At 35.3% G+C, this 23,232-nt stretch overlaps 1 protein-coding gene across 4 annotated transcripts; it reads left to right on the forward strand.

Annotated features, from left to right (window-relative positions):
• The first annotated feature begins 1,543 nt into the window (after positions 1-1,543).
• On the forward strand, positions 1,544-22,960 carry LOC111279784 (ARM repeat superfamily protein). Of its 4 annotated transcripts, none has more exons than XM_022866823.2 (31): positions 1,544-1,821; positions 1,911-2,033; positions 2,347-2,504; positions 3,277-3,321; positions 4,553-4,631; positions 4,762-4,835; positions 5,402-5,508; positions 6,122-6,304; positions 7,706-7,909; positions 8,023-8,233; positions 8,323-8,397; positions 8,486-8,835; positions 9,013-9,205; positions 9,487-9,739; positions 9,826-10,165; positions 10,333-10,513; positions 10,623-10,763; positions 10,876-11,137; positions 11,279-11,746; positions 12,067-12,530; positions 13,618-13,754; positions 13,835-14,016; positions 14,108-14,500; positions 14,899-15,024; positions 15,327-15,392; positions 15,763-17,582; positions 17,659-17,938; positions 19,827-20,060; positions 21,409-21,993; positions 22,146-22,278; positions 22,391-22,960. In XM_022866823.2, the coding sequence occupies exons 1-31, from the start codon at positions 1,753-1,755 to the stop codon at positions 22,645-22,647; spliced, it is 8,193 nt and encodes a 2,730-aa protein (XP_022722558.2). In that variant the 5' UTR covers positions 1,544-1,752; the 3' UTR covers positions 22,648-22,960. The 4 variants fall into 4 exon arrangements, with proteins under 4 accessions (XP_022722558.2, XP_089612798.1, XP_089612799.1 ...); XM_089756672.1 differs by having other exon boundaries at positions 1,578-1,821; positions 5,410-5,508; XM_089756671.1 differs by having other exon boundaries at positions 1,610-1,821; positions 8,639-8,835.
• Positions 22,961-23,232: the final 272 nt, after the last annotated feature.

A 23,232-nucleotide genomic window follows, 5' to 3' on the forward strand; every position in this document is an offset into this window, starting at 1 on the left:
CTCTTCTTTAGGTCCATGATATTCTCTTGCACTCAATTTCGTGACGCTCTCGTCACGGAAGCTGATCATCCTGCCTGCCTCTCTTGAGATGCTTGACGTGAATCTAACGGTTTAGGACTAGCTCTGATATCACTTATCACGGGTCGAGACTTAAGTTTCAAATTCGCGCGACTTCGGGACCCGGATATTCACTCATCCGACATCTCGAATCAATCTATCTGTCAAGGTTCATACCCTTGTGAGGTATTGTCCGACAAAAGACATCTCACAAGACAGAGATGATATGAACCCTCATATATTCCAGTGATCCTTCTATTACGTTCGATTTGAGATTCATGACTTTTTCTTAAGTCCGTGGCACTTGCACCCGAGCAGCAACAATAGCATGAGCTGCAGAAGGTGCCATAAGAGCCTGACTTGAGAGTCCCATGCTGGTTGTTGCAGCCAAAGCAGTCATCAGCTAATTCTGAGGAGGATGGTTCGATTTGCAATCAGTTTTATCACAACGGCCATTAAGGTATTCTCCACAAACTTCCCCAAGAGATGCCCCCATTCCTGGCAAAATAGCAGCACCTGAAGCACTGGAAACAATGCCTGGGATCATTCCAAATAAGCCAGGGAAAGCTACACAATCAGATCCTGGTAGGGAAACGCATTCAATTGGTTGAATATGAAGGCATCCACTTGGTCTGCTTTTAGTATTCCTGTCTATCTTTATCACACGTCCAAAAACAGGTCCCAACGGAGTAAGGGCCAACTGGTTTAATTAGGAACCAGTCAACCTTGATCCTCCCAAAATTGCCGATAGATGCCAGCGACACATCCCCCTTTCTTCTCACTCTTCCTTCCTTTCCAATCTTTCCATCATTTTCCATCATTTTCCCCATTTTATTTTTTTATTTCATAAAGAAGATTTTAATTTTTTATTTATAAAAAATAGATACCAATGTGACAAAAACGCCGTAGTACAGTTCAATTAAAAAAAAAAAAAGATTATATAGAATATTGCAAGAAAATTTTTTAATTTTGACCAAAATTTGAAGTCTATTAATTAGTGTGAGAAACGAACATCACGTCCCAAATTTGTTAACATTGTTAATAAAAACTTTGCAATTACATAATTGCCCCAAAATCTAGCTAAAATCTTTTTCTCTCCAAAAAATAATTCTTTTTTTCTCTTTTTATCTCCTCAAAACACAATTTTTATAACAAATAACAGATTTTAGTATTGAAATTTCTTCGAAAAATTTTCGGAGACTTACGTAAACAAAGTAATCAAATTTGTGGGTTAGCCGAGTTGTGGGTTTGTGATTGATAAATGATTTGAAGGCAAAAGCAGGGAAATCAAAGGTAAATTCATCTATTACATCTGGTAAGTTTTGAACTCATATTTTGTTTGGGCTTAAGAAGTGTTAAATTTAGAGGCAGATTAGGCTTAAGTGTCCAACACTCTTACGTGATAGAAGCCCGGCTTGACCGACAGCGGTCCAGCCCATCGCCAATCTCTAGTCGGCAACTTGGAGCAGGCGAAGGCCCTAACTTTAAGACATTGGCGCTGGTTCCTAGCAGGTTTTTTCAGTCCCGAAGAAGCGGCGGTCCTCGAGCTCGAAGGAAGGGAGAAAAAAAAAAGAAAGAACAAAGCAGAGAACAATTTCGCTAAAACCCTTGTAGAACCCTGGAAAATTTGTCTGAAAAAGCCTCATCTATCTGAACTAGACAAAGAATCGAATACCCTTTTTCTCTTTCCCTACAATGGCTACACCGTCGCATGCTCAAGCTGTCAAGTCTCTCAATAAATCTCCTGGCCGTAGGCGCTTTGTTGTATGCTCTTTCTCCTTTTGTCTTTCTTTGTTTCTTTGTTTTTTCATTTTAATTCCTAACTCTTACTTTGTTTCTTTTGTTAATTGCAGTTCAAGACTTTCTCTCAGAGAATAGAGGATATTGATATTAATGTATTTCGAAGCCTTGATAAAATAAAGTTGGAGCCATCAGAAGGTTCATCTTTCCTTCGGGATTGTCTTATCGAGTGGAGGGTATGCCTTAAATTTCATATATATATATATTTTGTTTCTTTCTTTAGCCATGTTAGAACCCAATCTTGTTTTATTTTATTTATTTTTAGAATTGAATGTTATTAGATAGTTTATTATTTTATTATTATTTTAGAGCAAATTAATGGATTTTAATTCAGCTCTCGTGGGAGGCGTAGCTAATACAAAGGGCGTGTCTGTTCATGGTCCATTACAGTGTTATTTTAGGTGGCCTTTAATTTTTCTTTCCTTTCATTGCTGTTAATTGTGTGTGTGTGTTTTCTTTTTTTTTTTTTTTTTTTAATTGTTAATACAGGAATTGAATACTGCAGAGGATTTTATTTCATTTTATGGGGAGACGATGCCTTTTGTACAGACCTTACCCTTGGTTCTCTTGCACAAGGAATTGATATTTACTAAACTTATATCCAGATTACAAATGAAAGCAAGATTATCTCTTGAGCCTATACTCAGGTGTGCAAATTTATGTCTGATGAGGTTTTATCTGGTGTTTTGAGATAAGCTTAGTTTTGTTTTCTTCATGTGTCCTCCAAACATAATGGCAAACAAATCAGTTGTTTATTGAGAGAGACAAATATAGCCATGAAAGGTTTTTTGAAGATTCATTAAATTGACTTTCTAAATTTTGTTAAGCTCAACAATACTAAACAGCATATTGATCTAGAGTGAAAAAAGGATTGTCTGAGTGGCAAATTTGCCAATAACATGTTATATCCTGTATAAAACCAATAGATGGAATCAGCCAGAAGTGATGCGACATTTATTGCATCTGCTTGATAATTTAATCATTACTTGGGTTTGATGTTGCCTTGAAAAAGCTTTCACTTATTTTTAGTTGAGTTTGTCCCTTGTTGTATCTCCTTGACAACTTCATACTTGGTTACCCTTTTTGGTTCCTAAAAGGTATCCTTAATAATTTCACTTGGGAAATTATCTTGTTGCTATGATGTTAGATCATACTCTGTTATAATATTGGTATCTATCTTGTTGTTTATGGTTGAAGGAAAAGCTTAATTTCATTTGGGAAATTATCTTGTTGCTATAATGTTAGAGCATACTCTGTTATAATATTGGTGTCCATCTTGTCATTTATGGTTAAAGGAAAAGCTCGTATGATTTTGTGTTGTTGATGCTGGGTTCAAGTTATGCTTCCTTGTGCTCCATCCAGTGCCCCCATTCTGTTTGCTCTAGTTTAAGATAACAGAAATTTCTAACTTTTGTGCAGATTGTTGGCAGCCTTCTCTAGAGATCTTCTGGAAGATTTTCTTCCGTGAGTCTCTTCTTCCTTTGATCAATTCATCTTTATCCTCCCTTTCTGGTGAATAACAAAGTAGTGCTACATGTTATTGGTAATTGAATTGCATACAATTCTATGTAAATTTGAACTTGCAGTAGATAGGTTGCCTGATGCTTATAAGTTGCTTATATAGGTAATTTTATGGCCATGCTAGGAGTAATGCATGGAGTACATAACATCTATATGGGTAGGCATGATACAGTTTTGATACATTTCATTGGGGTATTTTGTTTTATGTATGGATGGTTCTGGGTTAGTACATAGTTTAGTAAATTGAGTGGAACAATAAATACAGAAAGAGCAAGACAGCTTGGAACAATATTTGTTATTGGCAACATCTGACCCATATTGGAGAGAGGAGTTTTATTCTCCCGAAGGAGCTTCATCCTGGAGTGGAAGGGGAGCCACTGTATTGACTGCTGGTATTCACAGCATCATGCAATAGTGGTGAACATAAGGGGAGATGAAAACTCATGCAACTCAAGAACTGTCTATAACTGCAAGTTAATTTTTTTTTATGATAAATAGATAGTGGCATGCAGTGCTATGGTTAGGCTTGGATCCATTGTTACATTTAAGAAATTCATTGGTTTTCACTTGTTTATTTTTGACCTTTATGTCACTTCAGGTTTCTTCTGTTAAGAGTAGGGAGTTTGGTATTTAATTTTGTAGAAGGAGAAAATGCTGATATTATAAGGATTTTCATCTTTTTGCTGAAACAGTTTTTTTATTTTTATCTTTAACATGAGGGTATTACTGTCTTTCTATTAAAATATTTTAAGATTTTAAATCTTCTTATTAACTGAAGAACCTCGAGAGATGTCAGCGCCAAAAACAATGCCACTGGCTGTTTTTCATGATTTGAAGGGACTACGAGGAATAGAAGTGTAAGAGTAGTTTATTATTGTTATTCTTGTTTGCCACTTTGACTCCTAGAAAGGTTAGCAATAGGAGCATTATATGTGATGCTAACCTGTGATTGTCGAGGCTAGCTGTGTTTTTTCTGTTTCCACAGTTTGGGATCCTTTTGTTTTCCTCGTGGGTGTCACCTTTGTTTTGATGGTATTTAGCTCAGCAATTGTTATTCTTTTCTTTTTTCTTTTTTTTTTCCATTTAATTATTAGCATTATTGCTTACTATAGATTTCTTTATTTTTCTTTTATCATTTTAAATTTATACTCATGTGCATAAATTTTTCGGTCAGTTTCCTGCCTAGGATTGCTGATTCCTTAGTCTCTCTCCTCAAAAGTGGTGCAGATAGGGAGCCAGATATCATTGAGCAGGTTTGGGCTATATGCTCTTTTTTCTCTTCTGAGTAGTTCTTCATGTGTAGTATTGTTTATCTTGTTTGATGTTGGCCTTAATCTTGGTAATTATTAATATGGCTCTTAACTCTGCCACCTTTTCATGCAGATTTTTACTTCATGGTCATACATCATGATGTATTTGCAGAAGTATCTCATACGGGACATTGTACATGTTCTCAAGTGAGTGTTGTCTTGAGTCTTGCTTTTGCAAAGCATGTACAAGAAGTAGGTAGCTTATGTAGTTGGATGGTTTTGTTGCATTTCAAGTTTCTTTGGAAGTGAAAACTTTTTTCCTTTTAATTTTTCTGGGTGAAGAGAGAAGAATGTTGTATTAAGGAATTTTCTGCTGTTCAAAAGTTCTCTTAAAAATATGGTTTCCTCGTTAATGGGCAAAAGAAACTAACTCTGGTTAATGGTGGGGTATAAAGATTGTTGAAGACAATTTTTAGGGCTTCATCACAATATGGAGGGAAGTGTCGATTCTATAAAGATATTTATGTTTTCACTATGATGTTTCCAGTTTTGCTGAACGCTATTTTTGAGTTTCCTCTATATTCTTAAGGCTTATATTTGTTTTTGATGTCATATTCTTTTGACAACTACCTATTAGTTGAACAAAGTTTTTGATGAGCTTGACGAATGAATAAGGTGGGAGATATTTTTATTGGACCTAAGTGGTCAATTGTAAACTAATGAAAAATTTGACAAATCTATGTGGCTTATGTTCTTTGTTCCTTGTTCGGAAGGGTTACAGTAAGATTGAGATATTACCCAAAGGATTATGTTCAAGAGTTTATGGCAGAGGCTACATCATTCTTGCTGCGGAATGCGCCTGTTGGGCAACTTATAAAAGGTATCAGCTTCAAATTAGTTATTCTTATGATTCCTCGAATCTGTCTTTTTTTTCTCCTTTTTTTTTTTCTTTTGGTAGGATTGTAGATACATTCTGCATTTTCTTTCGGACAGCATGCCCTTGAATACCTAAGGTGAACTAATTTATGGTTCTAATTTAGAGCCATTGATGTTTAAAGTTGTTGGGGAATATTTCACTGCAAGTTTTAGAGTATTTTGGAACTCTTCCAAATTTTTTTCATGTGAAAAAAATGTTAAAGCTGACACCAAAATTCCTTTCCGATGTCTGAGATGTTGGTTATTGCGTTTTGTGTTTGGATTTTCCAGGTATTTAATTACATAGATTTTTCTATTTTGTAACCTACAATTATTGAGTATGGTAGACATATTCTCTTGATGTAATTTTCTTGCTTGATACTTTGTGATTTCCCCTTCCCACTTAATTTGTTTATCTTGCAGTTTTCATTTATATTGTACAAAATGAAAGTAATGAATCCCTTTGAATCAAAAGAAATGTTGCTAGTTACAGACATTCGTTGTTTTATGATGTGTTGCTTTTGCGTTGAATGATAATTTCATTTCTATTTAATTTTCTGAAATTTGATTTGAAACAGGTATTAGGAAGACCATGTTTGAAGTTGTGAAGAAACCATTACCTATACGGAAGTCTGGAGTTAGTGCTCTGTTATGCTATATTATGCTAGGAACCTCATCAAGGTTCCATTCAGGAGCAGAGAGAGTTTTGCGATTGTTGGTGGACAATTCAATATTTGCTATTGCTGATAAGTTTCCTGAAGGTATGTGATGCAGGACAGCTTAGGGGGCTAGGGTTTATGATAACAGTAATTTGAAATTCTTAAGAAAATAGGTAAAATTGAATAAATAAAAGAAAACAGAAAAGATGACCTAATCTTCACACATAGGGTTCCTTGATTGCATCACACAACCAAGAATAAAGAAAACCTAAGCATCACACCTAGGGTTCGTTCGGAGTCACATCTATGGATGATTGCATCACACAATCTCAATAGCAATAATGCTAATAAAATCTTAAGGAAGCTAATCCTTCAACTAGTTTATTAGTTTTCTGCATCAGTATGTTATTTCTTAGTGATAATACTTTTCCATAGACCATTAATGCATGTTTTACCTAGATAGTTTAGGCCACTCAATACTTTGTAGAGAGAAGAATGCTTGAGATTTGAGGTTTCTCACTATGTATAAATGATCTATTTTGTATAATCTTCTATTTCTTTTGCTTTAATTCTGTGTGTATTATGCTTTTTTTTTTTTTTTTTGATGATTTTTTGCATCCTGGAAACATCAGCTCAACATACATGCAATAAGATATTTGTCTGTGGATGAGTTTCTAATCTTTTGTTGCTCTCATGGAGTTGGGATTTAATTCATCTGTTAAAAACTTGAAGACTGAGCTGCTCCATACAGCTTAAACTTACATTAATAGGTTTCCAATCACCCCCAACCACCTACCTTTTTTTGGGGGGGTTGGGGTAGGAACTAAAATAAGTAGAACAACATGAAGAAGATGATCGTTAGGCTTCTGTTTTTATTAGGTATTTCATCTGTAGGTTGGGTTGAGTTGTTTCCTTGTATTCCTCTATCAATAGAGTCAATATAATTATGGTTTTGCTTAGTGAAAGTAGGTCATGGTAGTAAAGACATCTGTACATAAGGTGGCTGCTCTGCCTTAGTGCTTCTTTCTTGAAGACATTGTCCAACGCACCCGATGTTGTCCACCAGCTATGTCATCCTTTGTGCCTTTGTGCAGGGAAAGTAATGACAATATATGAGCTTCAAACAATGGTGATCTGTTCACTTTGTTAGCTCATGCATTTATCCTAGCTACATATTTATTGTTGAATAAATCTGGTATACTTTGATCGTTCTTTCTGGGATACTGAAAATATTTGAGGTGATTAGCATTTATAGTCAAGTTTCTTTGAGCGCTTGCTGACTTTGTCATTTATCTACTGGTAGATCTTTTCTAGGTTACAGATTTAGCTGATTTCCTGATATCTTGTTATGGCTCTGGTTGGTCATTCTTAAGTCCACAATATATTTTGGCTCCAACTTAGTAGTAGCATTGTTTATCTTGTGTTAGAGGCTGTTGCCTTGTGTTTGGTCTTCCTCTTTGTCCAGTTTTATTTGGTGCTGAGGGTGTGCACATCCTCTTGCAGGTTCTGATGCTATTCTTGAAGTTGTGATTACTGCCTTTCAAAAATTATCTGAGGAGCTAGAACCCAAAGAGTTAACTCTGATGTGGGAGTGCTTGTATCAGGAAATAAGTGACTCTCAAGCTAACGGATCTTTCTTGCATCTAAGTCGCCTTTTATCGCTGCTAATATCTTCTGTTCAGGTTAATAGTGGGCGTTGTATTTCTGGTGAGTTGGTAATGGTGTTGATATACTGGTTTCTTTCTTTTTCTGTTCAATATTACGTCTGTCATTCTTTTACCTTAAATGCTGCTGATTATAATTATTATACTGTTGTGCAGATTATCAACAAATGCTTGAAGTTGTAGAGTCCTTGGTGCTGGAAGTTGTAATGCCTTCTAGCAAAGGAAATGGTAGTTTGTCTGAAGTTGTTGATAAGGTTCTGCAACTAATGCTACACATTCTTGATGGACTCCACGGTTCTAATAATTTGTCTGCCATCTCTGGCCATTTGTTACTGTGGGCTCCTGTATTTGAATTAAGAAACTCAAGGTATTGTCTTTTTTAGAATCGGTCTGATCTGCCCTTTTGTTTAGTTCTGCTCCTTTTTCTTTCTTGACATGCTGTTGCTTGCATTTCAGTTTGTTGATGTTTCTTAAAGAACTACTGCTGAAGGACCCTTATGTAATATATATTTTCAGAGAATATATTTTAAGGTAATATTGACATCTAAGTTGCATCTTGGATCTTCCTTTATTCTTTCTGCTTTAGCTGCAGTTTTCTGAAATTTGTGATTGGTTTCAGTGCTATGAATGATTTGGTAGAATCTTCACAAGAAGAAGTTTTGTGCCTGTTACTGTCCTTCTTCAATAGACTGCAAATGCATCCTCAAAGCATTAAATTCTTAGATGAATTGTCTGAAGGGAGACTTTCAAAGATATGTGATTATATGCACAGGGTTATTAGTAACTGGATCAAGCTTATAAATGATATTGCACGTGGGAATCCATTACCTGCTCCAATTGATGAGGTCAAGTTGGCTATCTTGTGGGGAATTATAAGCTGCTATCCACATATGTTCAATGCCCAAGCAAATGAATCTTTGCTGGTAGAGTTGATAGATGCACTTCATCAGCTTCTGATGATTGAAGCTGGTAAGTAATCTTGCCTTTCATCTTTGTTTTCCACTATGTACTCTGAAACACTGTTGTCTTTTGTTGCCTGGAATTCGTCTCTGAGTTGTTAAGAACAGCTATCTCTGTATTTTTAGCATTCTTGAGTCTCTTGTGTTTCCTTATGCTGCTTCTCTTTGCTTTCTCCTATTCTTTCAGAAAGTATTGCAGGTGTTTCCAAAGACATTTGGGAGAGCCTTGTTGGTGCTGCTTTAGGTTCCCATAACAAATGGCATTATGCAAAAAAGACTGGGTTTGAAGAAATGAACAAAGTATTACACCTTGCCAAGGCCTGCAAATCATCCTCTCAAGTACTATTTGCTGTCGCTGATTACTTGGATAATGTGAATGGGTATGTTGACATTTATATAGATACTTTATCCGAAATAACCCAGGGTTGGCCTATTGGTTCTTGCCTCCAATGGAGGGTCAAGGTCCACTGGCCAGTTCCTCCTTCCCAACTGGCCTTGTCCAAATTTACCAAATACAGACACAAACACATACGCACATGTGCATTCTGGTCTTGTTTATTTTATTCACAAAGCACACAGACACACATGCTCTTTCTGATCATGTCAATATATTGTGCTTGCTGATCACTGGTTATGTCTGAAAATATCCTACAAATGATAGGCCCATCTTGCAAGCAGATAGTGGCAAGGAAATATATCATCCTGTGCTTAAAGGGCAGAATATGGTGGATGCAGTTGGCAAATTTGCTGGAAATTTGTGCCACCCAGATAAGGGGATTCGTCTTCCAACTCTAAGAATTTTGTGCCATCACGAGCTTCACAGTTGTGAAATTTCTTCTAAGGATCAGCCTGCTGAGAAGAAAATAAAAACAGAAGTTTCTCAGGCTCGTATTGTTGATACTGATGAAAGTAATGTATGTGCACTATGTTCTACTGCTTTTATTCTTTGAAATCGGCACTGATTGGATAACTGATACTAATATATTTCCTTTTGAAACAGGTTATTCAGCTCTTGCTGTCTATTGAGGCTACTCCTCTTTCAATTTCTACCAGCAGGAAAGTTACCTTATTAATATCTAGAATACAGATGGGGCTCTCTGCTGGAAGGGTACCTGAAATATATGTACCTCTCATTTTGAATGGGATGATTGGCATCTTACATAATCGTTTTAGCTATCTATGGGATGCAGCTTCTGAGTGCCTTGGAGTTCTGATTAGCAAGTACACTGGACTTGTCTGGGTTAGCTTTATTTCTTATTTTGAGCAATGTCAGTCCCTGGTACTGGCATCTGATGTTCAACTTGACGGAGTAAATGCAAATTTATCTAACACATCTAGTGGTATATGAAGATACGTTTTTTTTATCAAATTGGTTTCTATTTGTCTTCTTTTGATTTTATATCTTGTCAGTGGTTCTTGATTGAAAACATTTTCTAGGTTGTGTAATTTTATCATTATTTTTCATTACATATAATATGGATTTCTAATCACTGTTTTTGATGGTCAGATCTTGTAAGGCAATTCAATTTGTTTGTTAAGCCTGCATCTGATAATACACCAGGCACAGCAGTTTTGTCTTTGTTGCTTCAATCTTTACAAAAGATTCCATCTGTTGCTGAATCTCGGTCCCGTCAAATTATACCTCTATTTTTAAGGTTTTTGGGCTATGATAACGATAATCTTGTGAGGTAGTCATCTTCTTTATCTTGTATCATTGATTTCTTTTCTTATTATGTGAAAGAATCAACATAAATCATCTTATTAGGAGCTGATTTGTTTTCTTATTTGGTATTGCAGCACGGGTTCATTCAATTCAGACAGTTATGAAGGGAAAGAGAGGAAGGGTATCCTTAAAGAATGGCTAAGCTTGTTTAAACTGATGAGGAACCCTAGATCATTCTATCGGAGTCAATTTCTAAAAGATGTTCTGCAATATAGGTATAGTGACTCATTTCTTGCTTCCTTCTTATTGTGTTGTCTCAACTTAAAATCTCAACTTAACATTCTTCTAAGATGGGTTTATTGGATTTTATTTCTGTGTCTTTACCAGGCTTTTAGATGAGAATGATGCTGACATACAGGCAAGGGTTCTTGATTGCCTTTTATTGTGGAAAGATGACTTCCTACTCCCATATGACCTGCATCTGAAAAATCTAATTAATTCAAAACATCTGAGAGAAGAACTAACAACATGGAGTTTATCTAAAGAAGCTGGTCTAATTGACGAAGGTCATAGGGTTTATCTGGTGCCTTTAGTTGTTCGTCTCTTGATCCCAAAAATAAAAAATTTGAAAATGCTTGCTTCTCGAAAGGTATGCCCAGCTGAATATGTTTTAAATGCTTTTTACTCTTAACCTTTGAGTGGATGGGGTTTTCCAATTCTATCCATCTTTTCACTATCATATATTATTCTTATCACCTTGAATGTTAATGCTATGACCTTATTTTGACAGCATTCAAGTGTATATCTTCGGAAGGCAGTTCTTGGTTTCATAGCTCAACTAGATGCTCACGAGCTCCCTCTTTTCTTTGCATTGTTATTAAAGCCCTTGCAAATCATATCAAATGAAGATGATTGTGCTTCTAATTTGTATCGGAACTCATCTAATATTTCTATGGATGAACTTCACTCCCTAAATTATCTGAATTATTTCACTGTGGAAAATATAACAGCCGTGTCCTGGAAGAAGAAATATGGTTTTCTGCATGTAATTGAAGATGTTATCGGTGTTTTTGATGAATTTCATGTCAGACCTTTTCTGGATCTATTAATGGGATGTGTTGTTCGGGTATTAGCAAGCTGCAGCTTGAGTATTGACAATTCCAGGGTTGCCGAATCCTCTCTAGTAAAAGATCATCCTGGTGTTGAGCTGATCTCTGATGACAAAGACATAGACTGTGCAGTGGCAAATCATGTGATGGTAATATTTCCGGCTGTGCTGAGAATTTTTTCCTTATTCAATTTGGTCAATAACTGTTCATCTTTTCAAATGTTTTCTATCTTTTTTAAATTCAAATAAGGTAACAAACTATTTGTAGTTAAAGTTTAGTAATTGTAGTGTTCAAGAGGATTTATGTTTGATTTTATATTCTACAATGATGTGACGGCATCTTGCATTCTTTTCTTTTCACCTTCTTTGCCTTTGAATGAATAACCAGATTTTTTATTGAGAAAAACTAACTTTCAGTAGTATTTGAAAGACGTGCAGCTTGATGACGGTAATTATTTTTTCTTTTGCAGACTGGCATGGGCATCAAGCAACTCAAAGATTTGAGGTCTCTATGTCTGAAAATTGTTTCTCTTGTTCTCAATAAATATGAGGACCATGATTTTGGTTGTGAATTCTGGAACCTATTTTTTACATCTGTAAAACCCTTAATTGATGGTTTTAAGCAGGAGGGTTCTAGTAGCGAAAAACCAAGTTCCCTGTTCTCTTGCTTTTTGGCTATGAGTCGAAGCCTCCGACATGTGTCCCTATTGTGTAGGGAAAAGAATCTTGTTCCTGATATATTTTCAATTCTAACTGTCCCAACTGCTTCAGAAGCTATTATATCTTGTGTTCTGAATTTTATTTCAAACCTGCTTGATCTTGAGTGTGAGTTGGATGATGAAATCAGTCCTATCAAAAGTGTGATATATTCAAACCTAGAAGCACTTGTCTGCAGCTTGCATCATCTTTTTCAGAGTGATATTGCATCCAAGAGGTATGGGTGATTCATCTTACCTGTAATACATATTTAAAAGTATGCTGATATCTGCAGATTATGGAAGTATAGAAGAATATAAGGGTTGGACTTGAAACTATATTATGCAAAATATTCTGTATATTGATTCTTGAATCAACTGCTTCAAACAAATATGAAATTTATAGTTAGTGTGTAAGAAGAGAAGAATTTGTATTTTGGTTCTGAGTATTTTTTTTTTCCTTTACTTTTCCTCCTGGCTCTCCCAATGAACGATCCATTTTCATACTGCTTCATCAATCTGGCACTACTTTAGAAATAAGAACTTTCCTCATAATCATCAATGAAATCTTCAAAGAAGCATGGTGATATGAATACATAATTTTCAGTTCTTGGTTGTGCCCTCCTAGTAAACTGCTCTTCACTTGGAATAGATAGATTTTAGAGAGAAATTGTCAGATATTTTGAAGGAATGACATTTAAGAGAAAATAAAGTAAGATAACTGGCAATTAAAGACAAAAGGGGGGAGGGGTGGGGGGGGAGGGGGAAGAGGAAAAGATAGAAAATATCCAAGTACGGTAATTGTGAAACCAGTTCCACTTAAGGCATTCAGCCAAAGGACCAATGAGAAACATGGGGTGGCCTTTCCTATTCTTGGTCCAAAACAAAAACCTTATGCCAAGTTTCAACGCTCAAGATATTGGAAAGTTTATGGACCCTTTTTCCCCCAAAATTAAAGTCAATGTCCATAAGTGACACATATAGGGTCGTGTATGTAGTAAGTATAACAGAAAATGTCTGTGAACATGTAAGTTGAGACACCTATCTTTTTTCTTCTTGTCCCAAGATCCTATACTGCTCCATTGGTTACGAAAAACTCTTTTTGTTATAAATAATAGTATTCTTTTGAAGTTTTAAGATTTTGTTCTGTATTAGATGTTATGAAAATTTTGTGCTCTCTTTTTTCCTTTTCTCAATATATGAATCTGTTGTGTTCCGTTTTGTATGAATTTCGCTTTTATGGTTTCTGCATTAGCGACTCATAATCTTTTAATTGTTTGCTTTGGAGTTCAATTATTCTTTAATCCATTCTTTTTACTGTTACAGGAAATTGGTCAGATGTCCAGGAGAAACAGAAATTAGAATTTTCAAATTGCTATCAAAATACATAAGGGATCCATTGCTGGCAAAGAAATTTGTTGATATCTTACTCCCTATCTTATCAAAAAGAGTCCAAAGTTCTGGTAAGAATATTTTAGAATTAATATTGTTACAGATAAACTCTCTTCCTATATTGTATCAATGTATTTTATTGGTGTTGCAGATATCTGTGTTGAAGCCATACAAATTATTCGAGATATCATACCTGTAGTAGGGAGAGAGAGGACCACTGAAATACTTAAAGCAGTTGCTCCACTTCTTATTTCAGTTAAACTGGATATTCGAGTGTTTATTTGTGATCTTCTTGATGCACTTGCTAGAACTGATTCTTCTGTACTTGTGGTGGTAATATTTGTCTTCTTTTATTTATTTTTGATTTTGGAGTTTCTTTGTTCTATGAATATCATAAGTTTTAATATTGATGATTCGAATGCAGGCTAGGCATGTAAGACAATTAAATGCAACATCAGCTTTTGAGCTGGATGAGCTTGATTACGACACTATAGGCAAGGCATATGAAGAGATTGGAATTGGATTCTTCCATGCTATGCCAGTGGAGCATGCATTACTTATTTTGTCACAATGTGTATATGATATGTCATCAGAAGAATTAATATTAAGGCATCATGCTTATAGGTTGTTGCTTACATTTCTTGATTTTTCTGCCAAAATTCTTGCCCAAGAGGTTACAGATCATCATGAAACTGCTGAAGAGATGATGAAAGATGATGAAGGCTGTTGGACAAGAGCATGTGTTCAGCATATTATAAACAAGTTTCTTTTAAAACATATGGGGGTTGCAATTAGCAGGAGAATTTCTGTGAGAAAGGTATCTAGCCTATTTTTAGTCCTCTGGTAGAAATAAATGATATTTTAACTAACCAGCCCATGTAACACGCATGCTCCGAACTATATATACATGTACTAATGTGCATAAGGGCGATCATTGATGCTCTAAATTTTACTTGGTGAAGCAATTTTCGGTTATTATACCTCCTAATGTGATGTACACGTGCTACATATTATGTACACCTATACTAATGTGCATAAGGACATTATGTGATGTATACTATTTTACTTTGTATGCATATTGCTGTTATTATAGTCTGTTTTGTGGGATGCAAATGCAAAGATGTAGCATATGGAGAAATATACAAAAATATTTTCAATATAGTTACAATAACTTTTATATTCAGGAGGTTTTCTAATGAATGGGAATGATTCCAGGAATGGATTGATTTACTTCGAGAAATGGTGATAAAGCTTCCGCAGTTGGCGAATCTTAATTTGTTCAAAGCTCTATGCTCTGAAGATGCTGATCAAGATTTTTTCAATAATATCATTCATTTACAGGTTATTCTCTTGCATTGTAGGCTTCTTTGGCCACTTATGTTCTCATATAAATAATTTGTTTGATTGACAATGGTTTCTGAATGCATGTGAAGAATGAGTGCTGTTGATTTGTTCTGATAATTGGTTCTTGCCAGTTAGCATATATTTTTCTTCTGAAGTGGAGCTTATAACTTTTCTCCTGCCTTTCTGAATTTCTTCTGCATTCGCTAATGTTAACAAAAACTAATGTGCTTTAGCTATTAATGATGATGGAGGCTCAAGAACCTTGTGAAGATATTCTCAAATTTCCATTTTTTGTGCAGAAACATAAGAGAGCAAAGGCTTTGTCTCGTTTTTCAGATGTTATCAGCAAAAGCCATATGTCTAAGGTAACTCAGCTGGACTCTTGTTTTTTAAAGGGTTAATGTCATGAATAACCCCTAAACAATAGTGAAATGTTCAATGTGCTACTTGAACTTTAAAAATTTCTAATGTGGTACCTGAACTATGAATCTATTAACTAATGTGGTATTCAACTCTAATTTGGCTAGCTTCAAATGATGACACGTGGCAGACAAACAACCCTCCAAGTACCACATTAGTTAACAGATTCATAGTTTAGGTGCCACATTAGAGATTTTTAAAGTTCAGGTAACACATTGAACATTTCACTTTAGTTTAGGGGACATTCATGACATTAACCCCTCTTTAACAATGGGAAGTTTCACTAAAGCTTGCCATGCTGCTTTTGACTTGCAGGATATCATAAATAAAGTGTTTATTCCACTCTTTTTCAACATGTTGTTTGATTTACAACATGGAAAGGATGAACATGTTAGAATTGCATGCATTCAAGCACTTGCTTCAGTTTCTGCTAAGATGGAATGGAAATCATACTATGCGTTACTGCTCCGTTGCTTTAGGGAGATGAGGACAAATCCAGACAAGCAGAAGGTTCTCTTACGGTTAATTTGCTCCATCTTGGACCAATTTAATTATTCACAAATTTGTTCCAGTCAAGGAGCAAAAGATTCCTTGGACAACATTTCAGGTTCTGAAGCTGGTAGTACCATTTCTTCAGCATTGCAGAAAGGTGGTAGTTCTATTATGAATGCTGAGATACAGACCTCTCTTCAAAAAACTGTTCTGCCAAAGATACAAAAGTTATTGAGTTGTGATTCTGATAATGTCAATGTTAATATCAGTCTTGCAGCACTGAAACTTCTAAAGCTGCTTCCAGGAGATATAATGGAGTCTCAGCTTTCTAGCATCATTCATCGCATTTCAAACTTTCTAAAGAGTCGTTTAGAAAGTACTCGTGATGAAGCTAGGTCTGCATTGGCTGAATGTCTGAAGGTACTTGGACTTGAATATCTGAAGTTTATAGTTCGAGTTTTGCGAGCAACCTTGAAACGGGGATTTGAGCTGCATGTTCTAGGATATACACTTAATTTTCTTTTGTCAAAGACTCTTTTAAGTTCTACCTATGGGAGTTTGGATTATTGTTTGGAAGATCTCCTCTGTGTGGTGGAAAATGATATTCTTGGAGATGTTGCTGAGGAGAAAGAGGTGGACAAGATTGCTACTAAAATGAAAGAAACTAGAAAGTGCAAGTCTTTTGAAACCCTGAAACTGATTGCTGAAAACATAACTTTCAAAATCCATGCATTAAAGCTTATTTCTCCTGTTACAACTCACTTGCAAAAGCATCTGACACCAAAAGTGAAGGCAAAATTGGAGAATATGTTAAAGCACATAGCAGATGGACTTGAGTGCAATTCATCGGTAACTCAGACTGAGCTCTTAATCTTTGTATATGGTCTCATTGCTGATGCAACTAATGAAGAAAATGGGTTGGGTGTGAGTTCGACTGGTATAGAAGCAAATAAGCATGGAAATGTTGTCAATGAGAAAACTGTTTCTCTGGGCCAGGGTTTTAGAATTAAATCTGCAGGTTCACATCTTATTACCGTATTTGCTCTAGGGGTTTTACAAAATAGAATTAAAAGCATGAAATTGGACAAAAGTGATGAGCAGCTGTTATCAATGTTGGATCCATTTGTCAAATTGCTTGGCAACTGCTTGAGTTCCAAATATGAAGATATTTTATCCTCTTCCCTTAGATGTCTTACTCCATTGGTAAGGCTGCCTCTGCCATCCCTTGAATCCCAGGCTGATAAATTGAAGGTAACACTGTTGGATATCACACAAGGTTCAGTAAATCCTGGCAATCCTCTTATGCAGTCATGCCTAAAGCTGTTGACTGTGCTTTTACGAAGCACAAAAATCACATTATCCTCAGATCAGTTACATCTGTTAATACAGTTTCCAATGTTTGTGGATCTTGAAAGGAATCCCTCTTTTGTTGCCCTATCACTTCTAAAGGCAATTGTTAACCGCAAGCTAGTTGTTCATGAGATCTATGATATTGTAGTTCGAGTTGCAGAATTGATGGTAACTAGTCAGGTGGAACCAATTCGCAGGAAATGCAGTGAGATTTTGTTGCAATTCTTACTTGATTATCATCTTTCAGAAAAACGCTTGCAGCAACATTTAGATTTTCTACTTGCAAATCTAAGGCATGTATTAAAGTATTGAAGATTTTTTTTTCTATTTAATTTTGGATGTCTTACAAGCAATCCACTTTTCTTGCAGGTACGAGCATCCAACTGGGAGAGAAGCTGTGCTTGAAATGCTCCATGCAATTATGATCAAATTTCCAAAAGGCATAGTTGATGAGCAGTCACAAACCATATTTGTCCACCTGGTGGTGTGCTTGGCTAATGATCAGGATAATAAAGTCCGCTCTATGACTGGTGCAGTTATAAAGCTCCTTATTGGTCGTGTAAGCCAACATTCGCTGAATTCCATTCTTGAGTACAGTCTGTCCTGGTATTTGGGTGAGAAGCAGCAACTATGGAGTGCAGGCGCACAGGTATGGTTCTCTAAAAGGGTCTATTAGATTTATGTTTCTGAATGATGTTGTCTACATCCTTAGAGTTTCAGAATTAAATAAAATGCAGGAAATGCTTAGGACTAGGGAAAAATTAATGGAAAGCAAGTATGACCTTCTAAACCATAAATGCTGTTTATTTGTGTTATGATATGTTTACCATATTTATTGCTGGAGGTAGATATAGATTCATTTCTTTGAAGATCTTTGTATGAATGATCCTCATTTATATTTGTTTGTCTTTTCTTGATGCCTGCACTCTCTCCCATAAAATATATCCAGAAAGTATAGGCACATTTATAAACTATGCTAGTTTTCCTTATGACACCAAGAAACCTTTATATGTAGTAATAGCTTGTTTTCTGTTATCATGCCCAATGTCTGCATAACCTTTCCAACTCCTGATCAGAGATTTGGTGTATAGAGTTGGAATTTGTTCTCTTCAAAGTGCTCTAATGTTCCTCCCTGTGCAGTTCTCTCATGATGCTGTCCTGTAAACTTAGCATAGATAGTCAAAGTTCTGTTCAGAATTAAGGCTTTTATTCATTTATAAATACAAATTTTCAGGTAGTGAGAAGTGTGAATATCCGTATTATTGCTACGGCCTTCCCCTTAAAACCCTGATATGTGTTGTGCAAGTGCTTACCATCAGTTAAGAGTGTAGTTTCTGTGAGTGACTATTTTTGTTTAGGTTGATAGCTGCGAGAAAACTCTTAAACTTCTAAAGCCATTATTTTTCTTATAAAGTGCTGGTGTTCATGAAGTGAGTAAGAAGAAAGAAATCTATCATGTGTGCAAGGATTGGGTTTATTATGGTTGAATGAATTGGCTTCAAGAAAAATTTGGTGATTGGAAGGTTGCTATTAAATAGCGTGTGTTGTTTGTAGCAAATAATTAAAGGAAGAAGATCAAGGAAGAGTCGGTTCTTTAGCATGCTAAAGTGAATGGAGATAGAATTCTTCAATGGTCCATAAGAAGTGACTCAAATTTTAGTCAAACCTAATGAAAGCATCTCTTTCCTATTACCCTATAGAGTGAATATTCTGAAGAGCTTTTATCTAAGATACTGGAACAGTGGCACTCATTGTAATGGCCCTCCCACAATAAAGTTATTGCATGTGTAGAGGCCTTATGACGAAGTAGTGGGGCCTTTTATTGTATTTTTTATGTTTTGGTGATGGACTGGGCTGTGAACTGTTGACCAAATACTTTAATTTGAACAAGTTCCATCGGCTTCATGTGTTTGGTTTTTTCTATTTGTAAGCTATGAGCTTGGCTATCAGTTGAACCTGAGGTGTTCATTAGTTCTTGACTCTGCTTTACTTCTCTAAAGCTCAGATTCAACTTAATTATGAATGTTCGTCTAATGCTGGAGTTATTTAAATCATAGTTTCTATCAATTGAGTAGCCAAATTAACTTTCTGTTGTGTTTATTAAAAAATTGTAAAATAATAATTTTTTTTTTTGGGGGGGGGGAAGTCTGAGGGTAGGGAACTTCTATTCGTTCTTCTCACTCATATTATGAAGAAACAATGATATCATATGCAGTCGGAGTTTTTAAACTCCATCAGCCTGGTTCGATGGTTGCTACATATCCTATTAGGGTATGTTTAAAATATTAATACATTAATATGATAAACAAAAGGACAAGTGGTAATATTCTAACCCTGCTTGTGAAGTCTAAAACTCCACAGCAATGTATAGAATAATAGTCCTATTATTAAATAAATTTATTGATGGATATCCCACTGTTAATTCAAATTCTGAAAAGTACCTGCAGTAGAGTGTAATCAAGTTTGCTCTATATATTTACTTTCGGTACCACATTTCTCGTGTTCCTATTATGATGATCTTGGATGTCTTTGTGCAGGTATTGGGATTAGTGATTGAGGTCATGAAGAAAAGTTTTGAAAGGCATATAAGTAGCATATTGCCAGTGACTAAAAGCATTTTGCGCTCTGCTATTGATGCTTTTACCAACTCGCAGATGGATCTTCCTAACGAAGCTACTATTCCTTACTGGAAAGAGGCATACTATTCACTAGTTATGTTGGAGAAGATGCTACATCAGTTTCGAGATTTAAGCTTAGAAAGGGATCTTGAGGTATAGCCTGGCTGTTTCTTATTCCAGAGTACAAATGTTATCAGATAAGACTTTCTTTTTTTCACCTAGTTGTTGTATCACTATCAACCTACATTCTCCATAAAACTAGGGTCCATCTATTAATGAATAGCAAGGAGTATCCCTGTATAAACATCTAGAAATGGGTAACTGAGAATTGCCAATTTGTCACCAATATAATGGTATCATTATTCTGGTGCATTACATTGTTTCATTCATTCTATTTATTTTTAAAAGATATTTATTTTTAAAAGATATTTATTTTTAAAAGATAGATTATGGAAAAAGCCATTAAACTTTTTCCAGAGATGATTGTTCTGAAAACATGGTACATTGATGGTTTCATTATTCTTATGTCTTTTTTTTTTTTTGTTAAAGATAGAGCATGAAGGTAGGTGTGATCAAAGAAATTGACAATGTTTTGGGGGGCCATGCCCCTCCAACATTCAACAAGCTCTATCTCTTTGTCTATTAAATTGTCATGCTAATCATAGTTCATTATACTTCTTTGCTGGCTCAGGAAATATTAGGATTGTATTGCATGACTGGATATGACTTTTAAGAGGTGCTCTAGTAATATATATATTAATGGAGAAAGCTAGGTTTTTGAATTATCTTTGAGATATAATTACCTTTATAGAACATAATATTTACTCGAGAAACAGCATTGCTTGAATCTTTTGTTGGTTTCTGTGGCGGGCAAATAGTATAGTTAATCCAGTTAAAATTTTCTTGAAATTGGGGCATTATATTATTCAGCTTGGCAAGCAGAAGATCTTAAAATGTTTTGTAATCTTATGCTGGTGGATATAATGAGTACTGATCCAATTGTATTAAATGTTATAATGTTAGGCCTTTTGTGAAATATAACATTTGCCATTTGCATATATGATATGAACACCTAACATGTGTTCAAGCACTAGCTTTTAGAGTCTTTTTCTGCATCCAGTTTTTATATTGTATTCAAACACTATGTACATAGTGCTTTCCCTCTCTATGCTACATGGTTATTCTGCCCATCTATACACACATATAAATGTGTGTATATATATGTATATGTATATGTATATGTATATGTATCTATGTATGCTGCATGGTTATTCTGCCCATCTATTACACACATATATATGTATATATAAACATATATAATATATATGTACATATGTATATACACATGTATATATATATGTATGTATGTATGTATGTATGTATGTATGTTTGCTACATAGTTGTTCTGCCCATCTTTATGTTAATAATTGGACATGCTGTGCCCCTTTGTAAACAGTCATTGTAATTGAATTCATATTGACCATAGTCTACTCATTATCAGGATATATGGGAAATGATCTGTGAGTTGCTGTTGCATCCACATGCATGGTTGCGCAATGTATCAAATCGCCTTATTGCCTTGTACTTTACTTGCGTGAACGAGTCTAGAAGAGGAAGTGTTGAGAAGTCGAATGGGGCCTTATTCCTTATGATGCCAAGTAGACTTTTTATGATAGCTGTTTCTCTTTGCTGCCAACTGAAAGCACCTATTAATGATGATGAGGCTGCTGCAAAGGATGTAAAACTCGGTGCTAAGAAGGAAAAGGAAAAGAATCATTATCACCGGAGCAGCCTGATTACAAAAAATCTTGTGTTTGCAATTTGTGGTCTGAACGCCTTGATGAAAGAGTGGGCTGGTGTGAACCATACTGAGTTCTGGTCTAACCTTGAACAGCATGAGCAAGAGCGGTTTCTTAAAGCTTTTCGATTGCTCAATTCAAGAAAAGTGACAGGAATGCTTTTGCCCATTACTGGTGCTACACAACATCAAAGTGATACAGACCATTCTGAGGGCCTTCAATATCTGCTTGTCTCTAATCTGCTTAAAGAGCTGGGGAAGCTTGCTCTTCAAATGGAGGCTACTCAGGTTGGTCAGAGTAATGGTTTTTTATTTGAATTCTGGAAAACATTGAAATGAAATCCCTTTTTAACCCTACTTGTTAGCTTGTTATTTATAAATTGTGTTTTGTTGTTAAAAGAAAAAATATCGTGCTGATAAATTTAAAATGCTGCGTACAGATGAGGATTGTCTTCAATAGTTTCCAGAAAATTTTACCAGAAATCAGTCAGGACGATTCCCGACATTATGCATCTCAAATGATGTTTCCTTTGTATAAAGTTAGTGAAGGGTTTGCTGGAAAAATTATTACTGGTGAGTTCAGGCATTGCTATACTAGATTTTTACCATATAACTTTGGGCCTCTCCTGGTTTTGATTGAAATTTTCATGCTTTTGTGACCATTTGTATTCGCATTATATTGCAGATGATCTAAAGCAATTAGCACAAGAAGTTTTGGGGAGTATACGGAACGCTTTAGGCAGCCAAGATTTTGGACATGTTTACACTGAGATAAAGAAGAAACTAAAATCGAAAAGGGAAAAGAGGAAGCGAGAGGAGAAGCGCATGGCTGTTATTAACCCCGTTCGCAATGCCAAGAGGAAGTTGAGGATAGCAGCTAAGCATCGTGCCAACAAGAAAAGGAAGATAATGGCAATGAAAATGGAAAGATGGATGCGTTGAGAATTGATGTTGTAAATGATCCCTCTGAATATACAGCTCTGCTGATGGCTTGCCTTTTTCATCACTAAATCATTAGGAACTTGTAAGTTGCTAGGAACCAAGGGTATTATCTATTTTGAAGTCCTCTTCTCATTGCTTTTGCCCCACGAAATTTGGAAAAATTCACCATTTGTTTCCCTCTTTTTTGATTATTGAGGAATCCCTTTTACTTGTAAATTATTGAGGGATCTCCTTTACTTGTAATACATGAATATTTGTAATTCTCCATATGTTCCAAATAGACGGGTCAGTTAATCTGAACCTTGCCTTAGATTTATTCATTTATATGTCGTCGGTTTGTTCTAATTCATCGTGTTTTTTTATGAAGTGTAATATTGAATTAAGATCATAATTTTCTTTTGTATTAATAAATAGATTCATCAAAAATGAAAATTGTTGAGAATAAATTTTTAATTGGTTTTTGAAGATCCTGAGTAGACTTGATGATTCATGTATTTATGTTATATAAAATATTAAAATTCGTATATGAAATTTATTTTTTTAATTTGTTAAATTTATATATAATTATTAGTATTAGAATTTTAA

This window comes from Durio zibethinus, chromosome 27 (assembly GCF_047325235.1).
Source record: "Durio zibethinus cultivar Kanyao isolate XHJ-2024 chromosome 27, ASM4732523v1, whole genome shotgun sequence".
NCBI lineage: Eukaryota > Viridiplantae > Streptophyta > Magnoliopsida > Malvales > Malvaceae > Durio > Durio zibethinus.